Source organism: Photinus pyralis, unplaced genomic scaffold (assembly GCF_008802855.1).
Source record: "Photinus pyralis isolate 1611_PpyrPB1 unplaced genomic scaffold, Ppyr1.3 Ppyr1.4_LG1, whole genome shotgun sequence".
NCBI lineage: Eukaryota > Metazoa > Arthropoda > Insecta > Coleoptera > Lampyridae > Photinus > Photinus pyralis.
This window is the reverse complement of record NW_022170249.1, coordinates 61173014-61186375: the sequence shown is the minus strand read 5'-3', so window position 1 is coordinate 61186375 and position 13362 is coordinate 61173014. Positions and strand designations below refer to the sequence as shown.

General features: G+C 35.8%; 3 protein-coding genes and 1 long non-coding RNA gene across 5 annotated transcripts; 2 read left to right on the top strand and 2 right to left on the bottom strand.

The window, feature by feature from the left end:
- The first annotated feature begins 1354 nt into the window (after positions 1-1354).
- Positions 1355-12908, top strand: LOC116176172. Of its 2 annotated transcripts, XM_031494660.1 has the most exons (5): positions 1355-1502; positions 1584-3460; positions 11416-12229; positions 12285-12648; positions 12695-12908. In XM_031494660.1, exons 2-3 carry the CDS (start codon positions 1596-1598, stop codon positions 11438-11440), a joined length of 1890 nt encoding a protein of 629 aa, XP_031350520.1. In that variant the 5' UTR covers positions 1355-1502; positions 1584-1595; the 3' UTR covers positions 11441-12229; positions 12285-12648; positions 12695-12908. The 2 variants fall into 2 exon arrangements, with proteins under 2 accessions (XP_031350520.1, XP_031350512.1); XM_031494652.1 differs by lacking the exons at positions 11416-12229; positions 12285-12648; positions 12695-12908 and having other exon boundaries at positions 1584-3596.
- LOC116176622 lies at positions 3762-11422 on the bottom strand. Its single transcript, XR_004146478.1, has 2 exons — positions 11244-11422; positions 3762-4737 (listed from the first exon to the last, which is right to left on the bottom strand). It is a non-coding gene; the product is annotated as an uncharacterized LOC116176622 (long non-coding RNA).
- LOC116176294 lies at positions 8569-9905 on the bottom strand. Its single transcript, XM_031494791.1, has 2 exons — positions 9672-9905; positions 8569-9638 (listed from the first exon to the last, which is right to left on the bottom strand). Exons 1-2 carry the CDS (start codon positions 9879-9881, stop codon positions 8598-8600), a joined length of 1251 nt encoding a protein of 416 aa, XP_031350651.1. The 5' UTR covers positions 9882-9905; the 3' UTR covers positions 8569-8597.
- On the top strand, positions 12053-13330 carry LOC116165158 (putative nuclease HARBI1). The gene is made up of 4 exons (XM_031479469.1): positions 12053-12229; positions 12285-12421; positions 12471-12673; positions 12729-13330. The coding sequence occupies exons 1-4, from the start codon at positions 12053-12055 to the stop codon at positions 13328-13330; spliced, it is 1119 nt and encodes a 372-aa protein (XP_031335329.1).
- Positions 13331-13362: the final 32 nt, after the last annotated feature.

Genomic DNA, 13362 nt, shown 5'->3' with positions numbered 1-13362 from the left:
AAAAAGCACGACATTATTGTGGCATCTCTGTATACTTAATCTAGCTAGGGAAATAAGTAAAGTTGCATGCAGTGTGTAACAGCAACATGGCTCTCATTATTTGTTGAGTTGTGTGTAATATAAAGGTTTTGCTCATTTTTGTTGTTTATATGCAAGGTGCGTATAAGTCACGAACATATATATAAGTTCGTGGTGTAAGTATAAGGCATACATTACATAATTGGCGACGAGGTAGACGACCTACACGGCAACAGGCAAGGTATCCGCGTTCCGGTGAAAAAGACACACGCGGGAAAGACAAAATGGCGCAAGTAAATGTTTTGAGGGGTTAAGTAGAGACACTGGCCGAATACAAGATTGGAAACGACTGGTGTTCGTACCAAGAGCGGATGGAGCAATACTTTTTGGCAAATTACGTCGAGGACGATAGGAAAGTGGCCGTTCTCATTACAGCCATTGGTGACGACGCATACAGTACCTTAAAAGGGTTGTGTGATCCCGATTTACCTAATGCTAAATCATACAGTGATCTCTGCACAATTCTTAAAAATCAATTTACCAAGAAAGTGTCTGTGTTTAAGGAGCGCGTCGATTTCTATGACTTGAGGCAATTAGAAAACGAACCGATTAAAGATTTCTTCATCCGAATCAAAACCAAGGCCATGGAGTGCAAATTTGGTGCGAATCTGGATGAAATACTGAAGGACAGGTTTGTGGCAGCTTTAAGAAGAGTCCCAATTTTAGACAAGGTGTGCGAACAAGAACACACAAGTAAACTCTCAGAAATCGTGGAAGTAGCTCTTAAGAAAGAAGCAGCGTTGGTACAGACTCGCAGTGTCGCTAGTGTAAATGCAAATAAATAAATAAATAAATGCAATAGAGACACTGCATTCTATCTACTGCTGGGGGATTCTGCTTGTTATCGAGTTACTCGATCCGATACTAATAGCGTTTTCCATTTGCCTACTTCGAGTGCTCTCGCGTGCACTATATTAAAAATTTGTGTTCCATTTGCAACAATATTGTGTTCCATTTGTACTCTGGCGCACTCTCTCGTACTCCGACTTAAATTTTTTTTACTCTGTACAAAATAGGGTTGCCAGACGTACCCCTTTATGGGGTACAATACCCCATTTTTAAACGCGTTTGTCAAATGTGCCACTTTTCAAAAATTCCAAAAGGGGTACGCAAAATACCCCATTTACTTGCGCCAAATAAAAAATGCAGTATGAATGTATGATTCGTCAAAACCAGTTAACCAGTTGAGTTGTGCTTATGTATGGAATGTGGTGGGAGCGTCGCGGGGAGGTATTGCGTTCCGCATTCCGCCGCCGCTACACCCGTTAGTCGCCAACAACAGCACGTGAATCGGTGAGTCGCGGAGAGCGTAAACAATAAAATTAAATTATTTTGTGCTTGTGCATTGTCTTCGTGCCTTCGTGGTGAAAGAAGGAATTGCAGTTTACCTAGTAGAAGGGCTCATACCTACTCATACGTTATTTGTAAGTATAGTTATAATTAAATACCATGAACATGTGATTTTGGATTAAGTACATTTTAATTAATAGTAACATTTTTTACAGAATGTCAATGAAATGTCATCATCCGAGTATGATTATGATAGGGAAAGTGAGAAAAGGGAGGAGTGCAAGCAAAAATCCAAAAAACGACGAAATTATTTTAATAATGACTGGCAGCAAACTTACAGTTGGCTTCTTAAAGGCAAAGAAGAAGGCACTGCAAAATGTATTGCTTGTAATTCTGAGTTTTCCATTGCCAATGGAGGAGTTTATGATGTAAAGAAACATATGAAAACCGGAAAACATATAAAACAAGTGGAAAATTCAGCAAGAACCCCAAATATATTATCATTTTTCAATTCTACATCTACAGCGACATCTACAAAGAATAATTACAGGACAGCAGCAGCAGAAGCTTGTTTTGCGTATCATACTGTACAACATGCACATAGTTATAATTCTGCTAACTGTAGCAATTCACTTTTTTCAGTAATTTTTCCTGATTCCAAAATAGCCCAGACATTTTCTTGTGGAAGAACAAAATTGACTAAAGTTGTTACCAATGTTTTGGCAAAGGAATCTCGTAAACTTATCATTCAAGATCTCTCGGGAAATCATCCATTCAGTTTGGCCACAGATGCATCGAATAAAGGTAATATAAAAATGTTCCCTCTTGTTGTGAGATATTTCAAAAAAGATGTTGGTGTTCAAACCAAACTTTTGAATTTTTTTGATTCTTCTTCTGAAACATCTAAAATTATAGCAAACTGCCTTATTGAAAAATTAAAGGAGGCTAATTTAAATCCCCAAAATGTAATAAGTTATTGTGCAGATAATGCCAGTGTAAATTTTGGGAAAAATCAAAGCGTCTTTGTTGAATTGCAAAAATTTAATTCTGAATTAATTGATGTGGGTTGTCTTTGCCACGTGCTGAATAATTCCATAAAAAATGCTTCAAATTGTTTGAAATTTGATTTGGAATGCATTATTATGAAAACATATAATACATTTTGCTCTCATTCTAAAAGGAAACAAGAACTATTGGAATTTTATGATTTTTGTGATGTGGAATACAGTGAATTATTGAGGCATGTCCCTACTAGGTGGCTTTCTCTAGTACCAGCTATAGATAGGCTTTATAAAAACTTTGAGCCAATAAAAAGTTATTTTCTATCAATGTCTTCTTGTCCAGCATTACTTCATGATTTTTTCACAAATGATCTAGCTGAAGCATACCTAGGTTTAGTTTCAAATATTGGCACATTAATTCAAAATGTAATTTTAAAATTAGAGGGCGAAGGACCTATTATAATAGAGATATATGATCTATTGTCAAATTTGCGCAATTCACTAAAATCAAAGTTGGAGCAAAAATATTATGGAATGATAGCACATCAAGCAATGCAAAAATGTGATGACTTCAATGAGGTCAACTTGTTTAAGAAGAGAGCTGAAGCATTTATTTCAAAAATTGTAGATTACGTAGAGCAAAGATTTGATTTTACCCAGAATCGCTTTGAAATCCTAAAAATATTTAAATTAGAAACTATGCCAACCTTTGAGAAAATTTTAGAATTACTACAAAAATTTCCTATAAAAAATATTAACACTGATATTCTTTTTGAAGAGTACGTCATATTAAAACAAAAATTTCCATCACTTGAAAATCTTTCCTTTGAACAAAAGTGGGTAACATTTTTAAATACCTGTCAAGTACCTAATTTTGAAAAAATTGTTAATTTTGTTTTTGCTCTGGCTCATTCAAATGCAATGAGTGAACGAATGTTCAGTTTGATGTTTCAAGCTTGGCGAAAAGATAGAAACCGGTTATCTTTGAAAACCATTGAAGCCGAAATCATGGTGAAACATAATTATGGGAAAACTTGCAAAGATTTCTATAACTATGTCTTAGAAAATGAAAAATTACTAAAAACCATCACATTGTGGTGGTTCCTTCGGTTTAAATTTGAATTCCCGCCACACTTCTCCTCAATCGCTATACTCTTTGGTTTTGTCGGAGACTTACCTTGTATATTCTTGACTCTGTGGGTATAATTGTATGCCTTTGTGAACATGCACTGTATATGTGTAATGGGTTCTATGGTTATGCGCCGGCTAGCATTACTAAATGACAAGAATTGACTTATGATCGGGATGTCTTTACCTACATAAAGCGGTAGTGACTTTCCCTGCTTCAAAATTGAGCGTACGGAATCTACGTTTCTCATTAACACAACATCGGACAAAATACAAAATTTATTAATGCTTCAATGGAAACGAATGGTCTACATATAATAATGCAATAATGCAACACCCTATACAACATGAAAACTCATAAATTATTAGTACACAAATGGAAATCAAACAGTAAATTCTCAATCGTTACGAGCAAGTAACTCGTATGAAAATATTTCAAGATGTAATACTGTCCTATAAATAAAACGACAAAAGCTCCTAATAATAACAATAATCTAAAACACGAATGCAAATATTTAAATGTGCGTTACCACTAACGGGTAAAACTGAATAATACGGTCCTTATCAACTATTACAACGAAGGCGGGATATCTCACGCAGCAATAATTTCATGCTACGAATGCAAACGCAAGTAAATAATCTGGTCCGATAATAAACACAACGAACACGATTAAGGTCCGATAATATGAACGCGGCAAAACGTTTCCGATTCCACTTAATTGTGGTGGATGTTTAAATAACGTTTGTATTTTAATTGGCCATTAAATTCTGTACAGAATTTATTATGTAAACCTTCATACCTGAATAAATCAGTTGTTCTTCTCCGGCGAAGCCGCTATCGATAATTATTTGTTCGATCTTCGGCTGGCAGATAGGCAACTCATCATACTCCAAAACAAATGGGTAGCTCGAACTCGGAATAATGCAGGTTCAATTGCGAAGGTAATAAAATTTGCCAAAACAGGAAAATACCTTGCTCACGTATTGATCGACGATCTCGGCTTTCAGAGTGGTATTTTAAGTAGCTTCCTCGCTGCAGGTTACATCCACGTGCTTTAGCCTTGGAATTTACGTTATCGAACGCCCACAATACAACACCACACTTTTTTTTATCTACGCGATGTTGTTGTACGTAATTGATTTAAACTGATTCACTGTTTAAACTGGTAATTTAAATGAATTACCGGCACAATTTCTAGCGTGCTACCCCAAAATCGGGACGCCAATAATAATAATCTACCTTCTTTTTTCAATCTACTTTACCAACATATTTCAACCATTTTCTTTTTACAATGGCGCGCTATTTAAATAATTAGGTATACACATGGTGATTCGAAATAATTGACCAGTCGTTTCAACTTTTACTAATGTTTACTTTAAAACGAAAAATTTAAATTCTGTACTGCTACAGTAACCCCCCTTTGTTTTTCGATCAATCTATAACTATGATTGAAGGAAAACAATCTTCTTGCAAAACAAAACAAGAAAAAATACATGAACTTTAACTCAAAATATACATGGAACTTTAAATGTAGATATAAACATCTATTTATTATGCTCTATGGCATTTATCAAATTTATGATATAATTTTAGGTTTATTATGTTTTGTGTGGTTTTGTATATGTCAGTGTTTGGTATGTTCAATACGTAGGCATTGTCTCCGATCTGTTTCTTGACCTCAAACGGGCCTTCATAGAGTAAAAAGAATTTCTTTATTTCTTTGTCTATATATGAGGAATGAAAATGTGTTCTAACTAACACTAGGTCTCCTGCTTTAAACTTCACCGCTTTCACCCTATTATCATGTTTCTGTTCTCTTCTTTCCATTTTTGTGGTAACAATCTCTTTAGCTAGCTCAATCTTCATCTCTAACTTGCTATCTATACACCTCGGGTAATCTATTAAATTCTCTATCAATTGTGGTATTCTTCGTCCCTTCATGAGTTCATAAGGTGTATAACCTGTACTTTCACATTCTACACTATTTATCCATTCTTCAATTTGATTAATATGTTGAGGCCATGATGCATGTTTTTTATGACAGTACGTCCTAAATAACCTCCCTAATTCTTTCATCACTCGTTCACTCGGGTTGGACTGCGGATGATACACTGCAGTATATGTAATGTTTATATCTTGCTCCTTCAGCGCAATTTTCCATTTTTTGCTCATAAATTGCGATCCATGGTCTGATAATATAGTCCTGAATTTTCCCACTGTCGGTATGTAATCATCTGTAATTTTCTTCAATAAGACTTCTGTTCTTGCTTTCTTGATCGGGTACAATTTAACAAATCTAGTGAAAATGTCCTTCATAACAAATATATATTCCAGTCCACCTCTTCCTTTAGGTAGTGGCCCATATAAATCTACTGCAACTATGTCTAACGGCCCTTCTGCCTTTACACTCTTCATATTTCCTTTACTGGTTTTATTTGGGGTTTTCGCCTTCTGGCATATGTCACATGTGGCAATCACTTCCCGTACCTCCCTATCTAAATTCTGAATGAAGCATGTTTCTTTTATCAATCCTGATATTTTCCTACTTCCAAAATGTCCATACATTTTATGATATTCCGTTATTAATTCATGTGCTATCGATGCCGGGATGCATAACACCCACCATTCTTCACTTCTATTTGTTCTTCTGTATACTATATCTTGATAAATCCGAAAATTTCTTTCCAATTCTGTCTTCTTTCCTTTTGTATTATTTTCCAATTCATCTCTGATCCATCTTAAATGTTTATCTTCCTGTTGTTTTTCTTCTATTTTATCTAATATCTTTTCTAGTGCTTGATTTTCATATAATTCCATCGCTGCTACCGTGATCGGATCCCCTTCACTCATTCCTTCATATCCATACCTTGAAAGGAAGTCCGCTATCACATTATCTTTACCCCTCCTATACTGGATCTGCAGTCTAAATTGCTGTAGGTATATTTTCCACCTGATCAGCCTCTCACTTATCAATTTGCATGTAAATAAAAACTCGAGTGCCTTATGATCGGTTAACACTATAACTGGATGTCCTATAATGAAGTTCTTGAATTTTCCACAACCGTATTTTATTGCTAAAAGTTCTAACTCAGTAATCGTATAGTGTCTTTCACTCCCCTGTAATATTCTGTTGGCAAACATGATTGTCTTTACTTCGTTTCCTTCCAATTGGAACAAGTGGGCGCCTATGGCTTTTGTAGATGCATCACTTTCGATGTAAAATTGTTTCTTAAAATCCGGATGATTTAAAATAACTATGTTGGCGAAAGTTTCTTTTAAACCGTCGAACGCTCTTTGGTGACGTTTATTCCAAATCCACTTCTCATCCTTCCTTAGTAAATCTGTCAACCCTTCTATTAACTCCGAATATTTGCTTTGAAATTTTCTGTAGAAATTACAAAAACCCAAGAATGACTGTAATTCCTTTTTATTCTTTGGTACTGGACAGTTCCTTATAGTTTCTACTTTCTCTTCATCAGGTTCTATACCTTCTGGTCCTATAATATGTCCCAAAAATTTCACTTTCCCTTTCAGGAACGCCGATTTCTTAGCATTTATCGTCATATTTGCTTTACTAATCCTTTCATATATTCTCTGTAAGTGGTCTCGATGCTCTTCGATCGTCGTTGATGCAATCAATATATCATCCACGTACACATTGCTATGTTCCATTTCTGGCCCAAGTACTGCTGTCATCGCCTTGTTGAAAACTGCTAAGGATACATTCAACCCAAAGGGCAACACCCTGAATTGGTAACTTTTCCCATTAATTAGAAACGCTGTGTATTTTCTGGAGTCCTCGTGGAGTGGTATCTGCCAGAACCCTGCGGTTAAATCCAACGTTGAAAAATATCTGGTCCCATAAAATTTATGTAGTAAATCCTCCATATTAGGTGGCGTTTCTTTATCTGGTATGATTATCTCATTTAACTTCCTTGCGTCAAGGCACAATCTCACACTGCCATCTTTCTTGGGTACTACAACCATTGGGTTTGTATATGGTGAGTCGGATTGCTCAATAATTCCCTGTCGTACCATCCTGTCAATTTCTTTGTTTACCGCTTCTCTTCTTGAATAAGGAATCGGGTAAGTGCGTTGGACAAATGGTTTCTCATCGGTTACTCGTAGTCTACATACATATTTATTACATTCTCCAGGCTCTTCAGAAAATATCTCACGATACTGATGGTTAAGTTCTTCTATAATTGATATTCCTCTTATTTTCTTATCTTCACCTTCTATAACTTGGCTCGTCGCGTTGACCCCCCTCTTAAAAGGGTTTGTTTCTTGAATTCTTTCTTCTTCTTCATCCAGGCTAGTTACTTGCGTAATCCTATTCTGTTCTTCTATTTCCTCTTTAATACTCTTTCCTCTCTCTTCATTTAAAGCCTCAATCAATCCTTCTAATTTTCCATCTTTAATTGCTATCTCTTCATCCTCCGTTTTCTGTACTATGCTGTAATGTTGTTGCTTTGATGAGTTTTCCACTCCTATAATTTCAACCCACTGGCAATTCCCTTCATTTTTGTAAATTAAAGTTCTTGTAGGTAGTAATATCTCAGCTTCATATTTCTGTAACCAGTCCATTCCGATTATTACTGGGATCTTCACATTTTTGACTACCAAAAACTTGATCATTACTCGATCATACCCTATTTGCATTTCTATATATACCTGCCGCTGTATTTTGGCCAATTTTCCTGTAATACCCTGTATCTTACAACAACCTGGTACTGGAAGACAGATTATTTTTTCATCCCAATTCACTTGGTTAAATATTTCTTCGTCTATAATCGACACTGTACTTCCTGTGTCAATTAATGCTTCAATTTCCATATCTTCTAATTTTATCTGGATTTTCGGTATATAATTTTCTCCACCTTTGCTCTCGATTTCTCCTTCGCTGTCGTCTTCTTCATCATCTGGGTCATAATGTACTTCGGCTACCACTCGCTGTTGGTTGACTGCCATCTCTTCTGTTTTCATGATTGGTGCCGAATTTTTTATATCCTTGAAATATTTTCTTACTATTGCTATGTGGTTTATTTGCTCCGTTGATAAATTCCTGGGAACGGTTGGAGCTTTCGGTTCCCAGCCTCTTAGTTTAAATGCTCTCGTTCATTGTTGTATTGCGCCCTCTGCGGCGAATACCTCCTTTCATTGAATCTGGGATTTCGGTTTTCTTCACCTTGCCGGAATCCACCTCCTCCTCTTCCTCTGTAGGCACCTCGGTGACCTCCTCTATCTGTATGGTACTCTACAGCATTCACCCTTTCTTGGTTCCGTGGATTTGATCTTCGCTGATCCACTTTGTATAGCTCATCAAGTTTCTCTAACATTTCTTTCTTGTTTTTTACTCCTGCTGATACCAAGGCCCTTTCTACTTCCTTTGGATAATGTTTGGATAACGAGTTGACAATTTGCCTCTCTTCCATTGGAGGGTTCAAATGCATTGCTTGCTTAATCCAGTATCTTGCGTGGTCCACATAATTTCCGTTTCTTGACTGGTATTCTCGGTGACCCATTATTTTCATTCGCACCTCATCTTGAATTTTTTGTGACCAGTACTGTTCCATAAAGTCTTGCTTAAAATTTTCAAAGCAGTTCCAATCTGTGTTGCTAATATCAGCCCACATCTTCGCACTTCCACTCAGCTTCCGCATTGTAATGTTCAATTTATTTTCTTCTGTAATGTTTACGTTTTTCCAAGCGTTTTCCAAAAATTTCAAAAATTCGAGTGGTTGCATCACTTTTGACTGCCCATCAAACTCCGGAATCAGTTTGATGCTGTCGCTCATTTTGAAAACTTCTCCGCTGCTGGTATTGCTTCTTATTCCTACATGTTGGATTTCTCGGATTGTATTTTGTATCTTCGTTTCAATTTCTGTAACTCCAGATGAAAGCTCCTTAACCTTTTCTTGAGTTTCGACCAATTGCTTCCACCTGCCATCACAAATGTTGAGGACTGTGTTTGCCCTATAGTTGCATTCTTCACGTTGATCTCCAATTTGCTGTTCAACTTCTTTTCTTAATTGTTTATTTGCTTCTTTGAATGATAACTGGATCTGTTTCAACTTTTCTGATTGGTGGTCTATTTTTTCTGTGATTTTTTGTTCCGTTTCTTGTGCTTGTTGTTCAATTTTCTGTTTTGTTTCTTGTGATTGTTGTTCAATTTTCTGTTCTATCTGTTGTGACATTAACTGTATCACACTAACCAATTTCCCGATGTCGTCCCCCTTTGGAGTAGAGGTTCGTAGTGTTTCTTCCATTCCATGAAATGACGTACATGCTGAATTATCTTCCATATTTTCCGTAATTGCTGATACTTCTTTCGTAACGTCCATTTTTGGTTCTTCTTTAATTTTTCCTGACCTTAATTTCATTCACCCCCCTTATACTCTGAATTTTCTTCGATAGTCGAGTAGAAAACTCTTGATGCAGGTTGTTAATTCGAGCCCCACACGTTGGTCGCCATATTGTGGTGGTTCCTTCGGTTTAAATTTGAATTCCCGCCACACTTCTCCTCAATCGCTATACTCTTTGGTTTTGTCGGAGACTTACCTTGTATATTCTTGACTCTGTGGGTATAATTGTATGCTTTTGTGAACATGCACTGTATATGTGTAATGGGTTCTATGGTTATGCGCCGGCTAGCATTACTAAATGACAAGAATTGACTTATGATCGGGATGTCTTTACCTACATAAAGCGGTAGTGACTTTCCCTGCTTCAAAATTGAGCGTACGGAATCTACGTTTCTCATTAACACAACATCGGACAAAATACAAAATTTATTAATGCTTCAATGGAAACGAATGGTCTACATATAATAATGCAATAATGCAACACCCTATACAACATGAAAACTCATAAATTATTAGTACACAAATGGAAATCAAACAGTAAATTCTCAATCGTTACGAGCAAGTAACTCGTATGAAAATATTTCAAGATGTAATACTGTCCTATAAATAAAACGACAAAAGCTCCTAATAATAACAATAATCTAAAACACGAATGCAAATATTTAAATGTGCGTTACCACTAACGGGTAAAACTGAATAATACGGTCCTTATCAACTATTACAACGAAGGCGGGATATCTCACGCAGCAATAATTTCATGCTACGAATGCAAACGCAAGTAAATAATCTGGTCCGATAATAAACACAACGAACACGATTAAGGTCCGATAATATGAACGCGGCAAAACGTTTCCGATTCCACTTAATTGTGGTGGATGTTTAAATAACGTTTGTATTTTAATTGGCCATTAAATTCTGTACAGAATTTATTATGTAAACCTTCATACCTGAATAAATCAGTTGTTCTTCTCCGGCGAAGCCGCTATCGATAATTATTTGTTCGATCTTCGGCTGGCAGATAGGCAACTCATCATACTCCAAAACAAATGGGTAGCTCGAACTCGGAATAATGCAGGTTCAATTGCGAAGGTAATAAAATTTGCCAAAACAGGAAAATACCTTGCTCACGTATTGATCGACGATCTCGGCTTTCAGAGTGGTATTTTAAGTAGCTTCCTCGCTGCAGGTTACATCCACGTGCTTTAGCCTTGGAATTTACGTTATCGAACGCCCACAATACAACACCACACTTTTTTTTATCTACGCGATGTTGTTGTACGTAATTGATTTAAACTGATTCACTGTTTAAACTGGTAATTTAAATGAATTACCGGCACAATTTCTAGCGTGCTACCCAAAATCGGGACGCCAATAATCTACCTTCTTTTCGCAATCTACTTTACCAACATATTTCAACCATTTTCTTTTTACAATGGCGCGCTATTTAAATAATTAGGTATACACATGGTGATTCGAAATAATTGACCAGTCGTTTCAACTTTTACTAATGTTTACTTTAAAACGAAAAATTTAAATTCTGTACTGCTACAACATCCAATGAAAAATACGTAGAATAATATTTTAATATCTAGCTAAGTAGTTCATGTTTTAATATAAGTATATACCTATAATTATTTTTCGCTTTTATCCAATGTATTATACACCTTTTTTAAATAAAATTTGTCTTCTTGTCTTGTAAATGTAAATACGAGTAGTTTTTGTAAGGTATCATATTATGTCACAAAGTCTTCTTTCTTAATTGGTATCCCCAGAAGTTGAATAAATGTATTTCTTTCAATGCTCAAACATTTGAGTAAATAATTGACCAGTGTGTTTAAAATCTTGAAATGCCGCATTTAATGGCCTATATTCTACGCATTTTTGTGGTCTGAGAAAGACGTAAATTAGTCTAAAAACATGTTTAATGCTACCAAAATTTCAAAAATTTTCCGGGGGAGAACCCCCGGACCCCCCCGCCTACTGGGGGGTTTTCCATACCCCCCAGACCCCCCGGTTGTGACAACGTCCCATCTATGCTCACTCCTAACGTACCCCTTTTTGGAAATTTATATCTGGCAACCCTAGTACAAAAGGAGGGAGTAGAGATTTTTAAGGTTATGTATGTTTTAAAAGTGACCTGTGTACCAACACAGTTCAGTGTGTAAACTACTGTTTTTTTAATTTTTACTATGGAAATGGAAGACGCCAATGTAGTAAACATTATTTTAAATAATCTTGAAAATGCGTACGATGAAAGTTCTTCCTCAGATGAAGATGATGAACTTCTTATTCGTTTGGTCAAATACAAAATTCCTAAGATAGAACATTTTATAGATGATGTTGTGAATAAACTAAACGATTGTTTGGTATGTTATTCTTAATAGAGATAAGAGTTTTATAATTGCAATATGTGTATTATAGTTTAAAAGCCATTTTCGCATGAATAGATCATCAACAAACAAATTAGTTGAAAAATTTGGAAGTTCTTCGTTTTACCCCAAGAGTGTGGCAGGACAGAAATCGGTCAGTTCAGAGAACCACATACTGTCTTTCTTATGGTAAGTATTCCAGTTATTGCCAATAATTCACATTACTAAAGTGCTTTAGGTTTGCTGGTAACAAATGTTGTCTGCGTGATGTCTCCCAAAGATTTGGAGTTGGCATAGCATCACTGCATCGACAATGTGATCGTGTGATGGAGTTTCTAGTTAGCATAGCCCCTCAAATAATTACATTTCCTACAGGAGACCTACAAAAGTTAAGCATGGCTAAGGAATTTGAGAAAGTGAGCTTACCAGTTTTCTTAAACTGTAAAATAATAAGAAAACCAGATTTCAGGTTTTCCTAATGTGTTGGGATGTATAGATTGCACAGATATACCCATTAGAACACCAGTACACAAAATTAAATCAACATATGTTAATCGACATGATATTCCTTCTATAAAATTGCAAGCTGTATGTGATTATAAAAGACGATTTATGCACATTTTATCAGGTGCACCTGGAAAAATTCACGATGCACGTTTATTAAAATTATCAAAGATAAGAGACAAATTAGAAGTTTTATGTGGACATGATTACCACATACTTGGTGATTCTGCTTATGCTCTAAGAACATGGCTGTTAACACCATTTAGAGAGTATGACTTACACGACAATAGAAATAAAAATTATAACAAAAAATTTAGTGCCACAAGGGTACTGATAGAAAATGCATTTGGCATAATGAAAAATCGTTTTCAACAACTTCAATGTGTCCAGATCCACACAGTAAATCGTATTACGAAATTTATTACAGCTTGTTGTGTGTTACACAATTTATGTATAGAATGGAATGATAATCTAGAAATGGAACATTTCGAAATTGATGACTTTGCAGCGCACAACGAGGAAACCGAAGACAATGATACTAAACTACGACGTTGTGGCGAAAGAAAACGTAATTATATTAAGGGAATATTGTAATATAATGATATAAAACATAGGATTATAAAATA

Bases quoted from the DNA above. Each gene is read 5' to 3' on its own strand.
- LOC116176172 (XM_031494652.1), top strand. From the start codon at position 1,596: ATGTCATCATCCGAGTATGATTATGATAGGGAAAGTGAGAAAAGGGAG.
- LOC116176294 (XM_031494791.1), bottom strand. From the start codon at position 9,881: ATGAAATTAAGGTCAGGAAAAATTAAAGAAGAACCAAAAATGGACGTT. The intron at 9,639-9,671 runs ATTGAACAACAA...ACAAAACAGAAA, and splicing joins CACAACAGATAGAACAGAAA to ATTGAACAACAAGCACAAGA.
- LOC116165158 (XM_031479469.1), top strand. From the start codon at position 12,053: ATGGAAATGGAAGACGCCAATGTAGTAAACATTATTTTAAATAATCTT. The intron at 12,422-12,470 runs GTAAGTATTCCA...AAAGTGCTTTAG, and splicing joins CACATACTGTCTTTCTTATG to GTTTGCTGGTAACAAATGTT. The intron at 12,674-12,728 runs GTAAAATAATAA...TGGGATGTATAG, and splicing joins CTTACCAGTTTTCTTAAACT to ATTGCACAGATATACCCATT.